Source organism: Polyodon spathula, chromosome 1, assembly GCF_017654505.1.
Source record: "Polyodon spathula isolate WHYD16114869_AA chromosome 1, ASM1765450v1, whole genome shotgun sequence".
NCBI classification, from domain to species: Eukaryota; Metazoa; Chordata; class Actinopteri; order Acipenseriformes; family Polyodontidae; genus Polyodon; species Polyodon spathula.
Window position 1 is genome coordinate 98,005,589 of NC_054534.1, and position 12,466 is coordinate 98,018,054.

Below are 12,466 nucleotides of genomic sequence, written 5' to 3' on the forward strand. Positions count from 1 at the left end.
AAAAGTTAATCTTCTCAGATATGATGTTCACGAGTAAAAGATGTATGTGTATCTCTCCTTGACTAAATTAGAATCTGAAAGTAATACTTACTTAAATGTCAGGGAAAAAAAAAAAAAAGAAATACGAAACAGAATTTTAAAACCCTTGCAAGTTAAGACTAATTCAGCAATTTCAAGAGAGTGAAGGAATAAAGAAAGATTTCAAATGTAACACTACAAGGGTAGCTCTTCAGAGTGAAACAGAAGAAAAGCCATGTCATGAGGCTACAATGACATCCTTTGAAGGAATATTTATGAATACCGTCTTCATTGCAATCATCTAGCACCTATTGAACGCTTTTTTTTTTTTTTTTTAATGGCTAAATCTGTCATGGCTCTGTGTTAAAATGGTCTCAGAGAGCAGATGGTCAGAAGGTGTTGTAAAACTGGGGATCTACAGTAGATAGTCGATGGCATGTTTCCTCTGTAGTTACTAGCATTCACAAAGAGCGAATAGCTTCAAATGTAATTTTATTTATTTATTCACCGTCCTACTGCATTTTCATAATGTTTAGAATATGTTGGTTCTGAATCTACTTGCTCTTTAAATCTCTGCTTTTGTGTGATTCACCCATCAGGTGGAAGTGACCTGGCTGGAGGCAATCATTTATACCTGAAATCTTGTGAGAACTCATTCACCAAGCTTTTCCGACCACCGCGTGTGCATTACCTATGAGCTCGAGGATGCTGCGGCTGCGGTTGCGGTTCTCTGCCTCCTCTCGGGAGATGCTGACCCGGGGCACGCTGCCCGCAGTGATGAGCGCGTGCAAGAGGTCAGAGGGTGGCGTGCGGAACGTCTGCTGTAGCAGTTCCAAGGCTGCCGTGACCACATTGTGATCGTGGTGCTGCGTATAATGAAGGGTCAGCTCATACACCTGGGAAGAGAAGGTTACAGCGGTTTATTGATCGCACAACGTGTCGTGAATACATGTTCAGGTCTGCAATCAAAATGTGATTAATTCATATTGTCTACAAGGATACCAACACAAGATTTAAAAAGCATCTCTAATATTGACATATTCTTATGAGTCAGTTGGAGCACTTGATAAAAGTTACTATTTTTTGTATTTTGTGTTGACTTTACTATGCGTAGCTCTTTCAGAACCAAGTAACTTGGCAAAAATTCAACCCTACTACTGTATAAATAATTACGTTGTGTGCTTTTTCACTAATGCCACAACATTTTTACTTTGGTACTGTATAAAGTGTTGATCAGCATTATCCAACAATTGAATGCATAATGATGTAAATAACCACTGTCCCTAAACTTTAACAATTACTGTTGTAATTTTAAGATGTTGATAAGGACATCGATAAAACACCTCTGGCAATAAATAAATAAATAAATAAATAAAATGATGTGCACGGTTGTTAGGGAGTTTAGATTAGATGTGCAGGGTTGTTAGGGAGTTTAGATTAGATGTGCAGGGTTGTTAGGGAGTTTAGATTAGATGTGCAGGGTTGTTAGGGAGTTCAGATTAGATGTGCAGGGTTGTTAGGGAGTTTAGATTAAATGTGCAGGGTTATAGGGAGTTTAGATTTTTAAATACAGGTCTTTACCTGGACGAGCTGCTCTTGGGTGGGGGAGACCTCAGCCTCTTTGCGAGTGACCCCGAAGCTGCCTTTCAGACTGGTATCCTTCACATGCTGCTGCAGTAATGGCATCAAGTACCTCAGTGTGAGCAGGACCCCCAGGATCAGAGCGGCAGGATGCTCCTCCTCCACAGGGACCATCAAACCTACACGGCAGGTCCATTGCTTATTAAAGTCCCATTCTATAATATGATTTTGTAAGTGAATCATGGAGATACAATTCCCTGTTCACCTACCTAAGAGTACACTCAGTAGCCAGGTGTAGAAATACTGAGTCCTGCGCGAGTGCTGGCAGATACTGACTGCAGAGCTTGCTGCAGTGCGGCGGATAGTTGGAGAGCTGGACTTGAGATTTCCAACAAAAGATTTCAGTAGAACCTAAAATAAATGCAGTTTATAATTGTAGCTTTACACAGTTATTTCAAACATTTTATTACGTATTTATAGTCATTTGTTACAGCATCCAATCCCTCCCAGACCATGCAGTAAGCCTCACCGCAGGCAGACAGGTCATTTGCTGAATAACACACAAAACAACATTGTGATAGTCTCTTTTCGTGTTCCCATATGTTTAACAGACATAAAATAAAACTGAAAATATAAATATGTTCTGGGAATAAATGATGTAATAGAATCTTCAATGTCTAACCAATTACAATGCTGGCATACTGGCGCATGACCTATAGGGCCCAGTAACTAGACTTAAATGTAGTAAATAGTGGGTTTTCTTTTCCCTACACTAATCCATGGAACACCTGCTATGCAAAATGTAATGGGAGAAAAAAAAATGAAGTCAAGTGTCCTAAATGAACCCCACAATGGCAATTACATCTAAAAGTCCTGCTGTTTTTCAAAATTAAATCTAAAGATCTTACTCAGCTTGCTGCGGCCACAGGTGTAAATGCTAAACCTGACAGCTGCAGTTTTCACAACCTGGTCCAACTGTGCAGTCATGCTTTAGTAATTGTATTTCTAATATAATTTTAAGATAAAAAAAAAAAACTATCACTTAAATATATGCCAATATGAAAAGAAAAAACATGCTAACTGGTGTCCAATTGCAAAGATGAAATGAAATACTGCCTCCCCAGCGAAATCAATGGAGAAATCAGGTTTTTATTGCCCACGAGGTTCCTGTATAATTCATTCAAGTCTAGGGAGGATGTATCAGAGATAATGAAATTGCACTGCATCACAGGCTATATTTATTGCATGATGTAATTCCAGTATCCTCTGTAGAGGCAGGGGAATAGTCTCTTCCATTACAAGCCATTCTAACCTTTTGGTAAGGAACACAAGGGAAGGCAACAATTTTTACCATTCCCCATACAGTACATTCTGTACATCGGAAGGCTTAAAATGAACATGTATGTTGTTTCTGGTTAAAACAAGTGAAAATAGTGCCCCTAAATTACTTAATTAGAACAAGAATTGGTAATAATTGGTCCAATTAAATAATTTAGGACACCGGACCTCCAGGACCAGAATTGGACACCCCTGATGTACACTAACTAGACTGTATAACAGTGTCTTTATACTGTGAACTATAACTTATGCTCAACTGTTGCAGAATCTCGAGACATGGCAGGAAATGGAGTAACAAATAGGGAGAGCGTGTGTAGAAGGCAGCAAGTCATAAATAGCTGGCACAGAAGAAAAGAGAATATTCTGTTCTTCTCTCTGTGGCTTTAACCTTATAAGGTATTGCTAATGCATGGCCAAGGGGGAGGGGGTAGAAAGAATAGTCTCCGATGTAACTCAGTTGCTTTACACATAGGGACACAAAAACACAGTCTGTCAAAACATATAAATACACTTAACTGAGATACAGCCTCTGGCTCATTCGGGATGTAAACCCCCAGTTCAGGTAGACACTGCAAACCTAGTCTTACATAACACCTAGAGATATATGTTGCAATCCTGTTTTTTTTTTTTTTTTTTTTTTACTGTACTATCAATAACTAATGGATACTAACCTGTAATAAAATGGAATTTGATTGTTAACATTTATCACTGTAAAAGACTGATCATTGATGTTGAATTATTCATATTAAGTAACTATTAATTAATACAAGGCTTAGGAGATTTGATACAACTATAATTATATTCATTTTTTGACATGTATTCGGATACAAAAATCAGATGTTCATACTCGTTAGAAATGATATTAGGACCTTGCACTTATTTACCGCCTCACCAGAAGTTGCGTGACAGTTTCAAAAAATGGCAAATGAAAAAGAGCTCTGTGCGGTATGCGAGATTAATATAAGAACATAAGAAAGTTTACAAATGAGAGGAGGCCATTCGGCCCATCTTGCTCATTTGGTTGTAAGTAGCTTATTGATCCGAGAATCTCATCAAGCAGCTTCTTGAAGGATCCCAGGGTATCAGCTTCAACATTATTACTAGGGAGTTGGTTCCAGACTCTCATAATTCTCTGTGTAAAAAAATGCCTCCTATTTTCTGTTCTGAATACCCCTTATCTACTCTCCATTTGTCACCCCTGGTCCTTGCTTCAGGTCGAAAAAGTCCCTTGAGTCCACACTGTCAATACCTTTTAGAATTTTGAATGCTTGAATCGGATTGCCACGTAATCTTCTTTGTTCAAGACGGAACAGATTCAATTATTTTAGCCTGTCTGCATATGACAGGCTTTTTAAACCAGGAACAATTCTGGTCTCTCTTCTTTGCACTCTTTCTAGAGCAGCAATGTTCTTTTTGTAAAATATATTAAAAACAAAAAATAAAAAGCACAGGATCAACACAACAGCTCTAGAGCCTCTATTTAAAAGTTTTAGATAGCAAAAAGTAAACAAACCAGATTATGCACATGCATGCATAGTAATCTCTATGGAAGGTCACCTGGGTCAAAAACGTGTTGTAATGCTTTAGCGCGGGTCAGAATCTCATACGTCACATAAACAGTGCCCAACTTGCGGAAATGTTGTATTGTGATTTTTATACAGATTGTATATATTTCATTTTTTTGTTGTGACTGTTATGTTGACTGTAATTAATGAGAACAAAAACCGGTGAGTTTTTTTTCCTCCCTTCATTTTACTACGCCTTTTCCACTTTTGTTTTATTTGAAGCGTTTAAAGTTTAAATTTCAGTTTTCGTTTGCTTGTTCAGCTACAAAAATGCACAAGTAGCGTTTAACTTGAACTGCTATTTGACATCCTTTGTTTTGTGGTTAATTCACTTGGGTAAGGCCTACACAACATATTCTTTACTCCTGGGATGTTTTTTACTTTAACATGTTACATATCGTAACGTCTTGCTGTAAAATAAAGGCAAACACACAGGGGCCATGCCCCCCTACCGCTATGTTGTCTCTGCCTGCATGCTAAGTAATATAATGGCTTTTATTACTTTTTGAAAACGAACCAATATGCGAACGAATATTTAAATTATGAGCGAATGTTCGAACATGAAAATCCTGTGTTCATCCCAGCACTATAATTAAAACCCAATTTCTTACACATCTTGAAAGTTTGCTAATAAATAAATGGAAAGGGCCTGCTGTGGTGCTCAAATCTCAATCCAATTAAAAATAAATAAAAATATTGAAGACCAATTTTGTGAATATGGGTGAACTGAACAATTTATTACTATTATTTAAGCAATTTTGTATACTTCTAAAGACAAAAAAACCCCACCAAAATGAGATTTGCGTGAACTTTTAGGAGATGTCGTCTTCATAACTTTGCTAAATAAATAGACCTTTTTTATTGATCCAAACAGTGGTAGTTTGAGATTCACCACCACTTAAAAAAATCAACAGAATCTAATGTAGAAAATGTTTGGGGTACCTTAGAACTAACATCCCCAACTACTGAACATCCATCTTAATGACATCTTAGCTTACAATAGGCTACAAGGTTGTTAAAAATACTTTTTTTGGTTTGTTTTTTAAACTACAATAAAACATTTTCATTACATATTTTCTAGTAGAAAATCTTAGAGATTATACCTTGTGTTTTCTTGGGTGCTGTAAAACTAATTTATTTTGTTTAGAAAACTTAATTATTTCCTTTTGACTAAAAGGCATAAAATCCATGAAAATGTTATTAAATACCAAATAGTCTGTATATTATTATCTGAATCCCATCGACATGTTGTGGATTGACTTGAAGGCTGTTGTTGCAAAAAGGAAACCAAAGTCGACTGCAGAACTCAAAGCTGTATGTGTTGAAGAATGGGCAAAAATATCTCTGGAAAGATGTCAGAAACTGGTTTCAAAATACAAATAAAGACTGCAAGCTGTAAAAGGAAGCAAAATGTGGGCACACAAAATAATATATACTTTATAACAACTAGTTTTGTTAAACAGAATCTATACTTCAATTGATATCTTTCAAAAGAACAACTAGAAATTATAGAAATAACTGTTTTTTTTAATTATTTATTTTTATTTTTTAACTGACCAAATACTTTTGTCTGCAACTGTATATATTTAGTGTTTTTATAGCCACACAAAGTAATGCCTTTATCTAGTTACAGCATTCTCCACATCAAGCCATAACATCAAGTACTGTTTGAGCATGTGCAAAGAGTAACTGAGGTCATGGTTACCTTGATTTCAAGGTCGTTGGCAAAGTTCCCCAGCGCTGCCATGATCTTTGGGACGGCTGCTGCCAGTGTCTCCTGCACTGCTTCCTCTGGTCGCTTGCTGATGCGTGTCAGGCAGGGCAGCAGATTGACCAGATATGGCCTAATTTAGAAAATAAAGATGGCAGTGTTACTGATAGGGTATTATACACTGATACCAACATCACCACCATTAAGTTTCTAATCCAAAAAAGTGTGACAAACAGAAAGAAAAACCAATGAATTTTGCTAAAGAACTATCACAATTAGGTAATGGGTTCGACACAGAAATATATTTGAAATGGTTAGGACAGGGTTCATTCTTAATGGTCTTAAAAGTTTGCTGTGTGATTCACATAATGGACCTTTAACTTTAAAAAGATATTCATGAAAGTGTTCAACAGTGTAAACGGGAGACTTTACACAGCAGACTAGAACATTTTCATGAATAGCATTATTTTATTCATAAAAATTTGACAAAAAAAAGTTACGAATGGGGACCCCCGTTTCATGGTCTATATTCTTGAAGGGTGTTCATTGCACATTGCCCTTCATATCAATAGCCTGAGGATAATAAAATACTCTGTAAAGATTACCTGCATTTCTGTGGGCGTACAAGATGACAAAGCTCTGCAAACCTCCACAGCGCGGCTCTCAGGCTCCTTGAAGCACCGTTCTGCACACACAAAATTACAAAAGCCTTGTATCTTTGTTGTTTCATTTAATTAAAAACCGGGAGGATCACTGACTAAAGTTGGGCAGAAAAATCTATGTACTGTACAATACTCATTCCAAATTGCCCTGAGTACTGCACTCGTGGTTAAAATCTAAGTGACTACTTAAGTCCTAGGATTTTCATTGGGAAAAATAATGTTTGAAAAACTAGGCCGTTAACAGTTCCTGTGAAAATCGTAATTATCAAGCTGTGACTGATGTGCAACATGTACATTTATCTACACACTGCCACATACACCAAAAACTATGCATGTCCTAAGCGTTTCTTTTCTTTTTTTTTTTTTTTTTTTTTTTTTTTTTTTTTTTTTTAAAGCTAGGTATTGATGGGCTAGTGGTTCGTTAGGGGGGTAAAATCAAATAACACCCCAGCAGAGGTGTATTGTACTAAGGATGGGTTAGTCGAATACACAGAAATAAAAAAAATTCAAATGGCATATTGCATATTCGAGTACACAAAAAAAGCCTTGTACATTTGCTATTAATAGAAGCAAAATACGTCTTTTTTAAAATGCTGCCGCTTGACAAGTGTTAAAAGTCAGTCTTAAACCATAAGTCAAAGTGTTATTTGCCTGTTAAATGTAAAGACCCTAATTAAGTATGCAAAGCTTTGACAACAACATTCTATAGTAAACGTATTCTGTTTGAAATTGTTGCCTTATTTCTTGCTAATGTTAACAGATCCCTCCTTGAGTTCCCCTTTAATGACTGGCAGCTTCTGCACTGTTTCTACGCAGTCATGAAACAACTTCCGGGTATGGCTCTGGCAAACTTTAAATGCGTAAATTGAAATAAAATAAATGTATATAGGAAGTGCTAAAAGAAGGAAGCCAAACTTAGGTAACACTGAAATTAGAAAGTTAATTTAACTTTATGATGAACATAAAAGAGTAAGTAGATAAATGGAAAGTAGAACAACACAGAAAAAGCAAGATACTTGGAAAGGAGTTATTAACGCTGGACTGCAGGTCAATGTAAAACATTTACTGTAGCTGGATAGTAACGTCAACATTTGCACTGGCCATTAAAAGTACATCCAGGTACATTCCTTGTTTTGAGCAATTTACAGGTTATTGAAAAACAAAGTAACCTCGATTCATCTGAGGTCAGTGCTCAGTGTAAGTGCTAGTTGTACTTGGTAGTATTGTTAAACTATTGTAACGCACTGTGACGTTTCTGCTCAACTGGGTCTTGGTACATGTTTCATTGAGTTCTGTATTTTAATTCAGTAAACAAAGGATAAACCTGTGCCTAAGGAAACAGAGTACTGAATGAACAAATCTTGTCTTGGACATTGTTTGTACACTTCTTGAACTCGGCTGGCTCCTCCGCAGAGTTAACAAACGTACACTATTACGCTGTCTGCTTGTAGTACACATACACATTTGCCTTTTATTCTTGGGAGCGTAAGAGCAGGGACTAGTTTGGGTAATCAAATATGCAAACATTTTGGACCCTGTGTATTTAAACATAAACTATTCGAAATTCCTATCCTTAAGTAGGTAACTGGTTCTAATACAGGCTTAACAGGTACAACTAAATCAAGTGCATCAAGTGTATTAAGGACCTGTGACATGTTCAAATAGTTATTTTAAGAACTAAAGTTGTATCTGGAAAAATAAATTGACTCCACCCCTTCTTTGCTGTCCATAATCAATCAGGTGCTTCTCCTAGTGACGGACATGCTTTGAGTAAGTAACAAGTTTTGATGCAGAAGACACCGCTGTAGTGAAATAACCCAGGAAGCGCAAGTGAAAACATAACCTGACAACAAGGCTTAGAAATTGAGCACTTCCTTTAACCTTGTAGTAACAGATAGTATATATTAAAATGAAAACACGTCTGATAAAACATGCATTTTTTTTAAAAGATTGCACATCGGAAAACTTTTGTAGCTTTTGGAAATGCAAAATGGCTAAGATTAATGGAATTATTTTATTAGCTACAGTTACTTTAAGCACATGGCTTGAGGAAAGTCCTGAATTGGAAGTGCCGACGCTGCCCTAGCACTTTATAAGGGGCCACTGCGCTGTTGGAGGTGTGGGCTTTCAGATGAGACATCAAATAACGACTAGGTCTGTGGATGGATATTAACAGCTCCATGGCACTCAAAAATGACCATGGCAGTTAACCTGTTCTCTCTTGCTTTCCATGCTCTTTAAGCCTGATATCTGCTATTAGCTGCTATGTTGCTGCTACTACTTCACGTATTATGTTACTATCGTGTATTATATACTTCCCACTGTATTTAATGTACTATTTCATGTATTATGCACTTTCCAATTTATAAATGTACTATTTCATGTATTATACATTTTTTTCTGTATATCATGTATTATGCATTTCTCTGTATTTCAAGTATTATATATTTTCTTGTTACTGCATCTTGTAAAGCGCATTGTGATAGAGGTCCACTATGAAAGGTGCTATATAAAATAAAGATTGATTGATTGAACCTTGGTGTCTTGATTAAACATCAACCATTTTAGTTAAATCCCTAGTAACTGAATTGAGTATGGGGCATTCCAGCATCTCTGTGGTTCTATCATGCCCGGTATACCAAGTACTTTATTTCAGTTGCATAACTATGAAGAATATGCAACACAGATTTCTGTCTATGAAATTCAATTTAAGTACAGTAGTCTGCGTACAGGAACACCTCCTAAGAGAACGCTTCACCTAAGAGAACACCCTTGTGGTGAAACAGATTTTTTCCATTGTAAATGCTCCACCTAAAGGAACAGGAACTTCTCTTAAAAGAACACCTTTTTGGCACTGCTACAATTCGTTCACAACTGATACAGTACTGTTTTGTAACAATAACGCCTCATTTAAAGTAAGATTCAAATGTTACTTGTGTAGGAACAACTGCCTTGAATTAATAACTATTTTTTCTATAAATGCATATCTGGACTAATCTCTTGGATTAATTTTTGAGCACACAGCAACAGGACAGTGTGTTCAGCTTTTACCAGGAGCAACTTCCAAGCACACAGCATAACAGGCCTTTACAGGACAGTAAATAGATTGAAGCATCCGACCAGGATTTAAGGACAGTTTCAGGGTCTTTATTTGAAAATCCTATAAAATCCAATTTGAATCGGTTTCTGAGTCTAACATGGCTCCATAAGAGAAGTTAGCATGAAGCTTTAAACCTCTGACTGCAAGAAGAGACTGTACCCTGTAATAAATGAGCATCAAAGAAAGCGCCGTTGTCGGACTGAAAGGAAAGAGAAACGTCTGCGAATCAGTTTATTTACGTGCCAAAAGAACCTTTCCCTGCTTGGATACTAGCGTCTGTTTTCCAGCACATCAAGACTGTGTCGGCCTTCAGGGTGAAGCACTCAAAGAAAGAAGAAACACACAGCCTGTGTGCTAAACCCCCAATTGGGTATGAAGATAAAGAAACACATGGGAAGTGTGAGAAGCCCCAACTTAGGTTCAAAGATTTGTTGCAACAAAGTGAAAACTGAATTGCAACGGAAGATTTACTCTGCAGAATTCTGGGTCATCTTCAAGGAACCGTCGAGTATAATTTCAGAACCTTTCCCTTGTGGAACTAGAGGAATTAATTGTAATTTCAAAACACATAAAGTTGACAAAAGTGTTTTTAATTTTTTATATTTTAATTTGCACTTTTAATGCACGTATAAAAAACCTCAGTTTGAACCGTGTTAAAAGTGTCTGTCTGTGTAGCACAGCAAGGTGATGTCATCACGGGCTGAAAAGTCTGTGCAGGCTAGAATGAGTTTGATACAGAAGAGTTAATGTACTGTGCTGGAATGAAGTGTTGAACCTAGACTTAAAGCTAGTAAAACAATATTTAACTTGATCTGTTTAAAAATAAAATATCAAACAGAACGAAATTTCAATGTACCATTTGTAATTCGATAATATAAGAGAATTGGTCAGGGGTCTGAATACTTTTGCAAGCCACTGTATGTATATGTATGTGTATATATATATATATATATATATATATATATATATATATATATATATATATATATATATATATATATATATACACACACACACACACACACAATGAATTTACTCTTACTGTATTGGTGTGTATGTTGAACTGCTACCTCACAATGATTCTTGAGGTTTTTCTTTTCTGTAACATTAGTATCATTATATAATAAACTGCTATGATATTTTAACCTACCTTGTTGTGGTTAAGGGTGTTTTGTGTCTTACATGCTACTATACATGCTCATATTCTATGCTGGGTTTTCTAACTACTAGCCAACCTTATTTATATCTTAACAGATCTACATTATTAACTTGTTAACAAAATCTGTCTTCAGGCAATCCATGTGCTGTCAAGAAAGCATAACAAATCATGATTTTTAATAAAATTGAATCGACTTTATGCGTCAGATTTTGCGAGGCACACAGGACTTCACATGATGTAGTGCACCAGTACATTGATCACTAGCAGCAGTCTGAAGTGACCAAGTCTTAGACTTTGACAGAGCTTTCATAAGGAATTTTAAACCTTTGTGTTACTGCCTTTTCATAAGAGCAGTCTTTTATGTTTTTGCATGGTTCTGTATTCACAAAGAAACATTTACTGACATCTGGGATCAAAATACATCTGCAATACAGTAAAATCAAATTAGATAAATATATATTTACCTTTTTAATCTCTTTATATAATTCCAATTGTAATCGTGGAAGGTTGGAATCCATGAGGGCCTAAAACAAAATCAAGGGAGAATGTGTTATTATAGGAAAGATAAAAGGTAAAAAAAAATAGAAAATAAATACTGACCTCTTGATACAGCAAGTTCTACAGAACAGCAGGACAGTGAACGAGGACCATTCCAATCCAAATAACAAAATCTGTTACAGCACTTGAATCCGCTATTCTTCTACTAAAGTACTGCTTCCCAAATAAAAAGAGAAACCAAGCTACTTTACATTTAAAAAAAAATCTGATAACATTTTAAACTTGTCACCAAAGGGCCTGAACATGTGTGGCTGCTTATTCAAAGTCATGATTAATGCAAGTAGAGGTGCAACGCCATAATAACTGACTGTAGATCAAATTACCATTCTTTATTATGTATTATTTAAAAAGCACAAAGTTAAAAACTGAACACGTTTTCAATGTCAATGCCATTCACGTGTATAGCGAGATAAGATGCAGAGTTATTGCGATACTGAAAATGTCATGCAGTCTTACTTTAATGATTTTGTTCAGGCATTCATCAGCTACCATCCTGACATCCGATTCCCCGTCATCACTGCACAGCAGGAACATCTCCATGGCGATGCCGAGCAATTTCTGGAATTCCGGCGAGTTTCTGATCCCAAAAAAGAAAAAAAAAAAGCTGACATTGTCACCCTCAATGTCACCATGCTATAAACCTCTCTTCCATGATTGAGGAGTAAATCCTTCCCACTCTAGAATTTCTTCACCGTCATAAATAACAGCTGTTAACATATCATAGTGATGCCAAGAAGCCATCCCTTTGCTAACAGCTTTCTGAATACTTCAGGA

The 12,466-nt window shown here is 36.3% G+C and overlaps 1 protein-coding gene across 4 annotated transcripts in view; it reads right to left on the bottom strand.

The window, feature by feature from the left end:
* The window catches only part of htt (huntingtin), a 78,382-nt gene that overhangs the window by 50,478 nt on the left and 15,438 nt on the right, over window positions 1–12,466 (bottom strand). For all 4 annotated transcript variants that reach the window (XM_041267382.1, XM_041267378.1, XM_041267368.1 and 1 more), the window contains exons 3-9: window positions 12,149–12,269; window positions 11,599–11,658; window positions 6,819–6,898; window positions 6,208–6,346; window positions 1,869–2,010; window positions 1,600–1,778; window positions 710–914 (exon numbers count right to left, since the gene is read on the bottom strand). In XM_041267382.1, coding sequence (XP_041123316.1) covers window positions 710–914; window positions 1,600–1,778; window positions 1,869–2,010; window positions 6,208–6,346; window positions 6,819–6,898; window positions 11,599–11,658; window positions 12,149–12,269 — 926 coding nt within the window. The remainder of the gene's footprint in view (window positions 1–709; window positions 915–1,599; window positions 1,779–1,868; window positions 2,011–6,207; window positions 6,347–6,818; window positions 6,899–11,598; window positions 11,659–12,148; window positions 12,270–12,466) is intronic.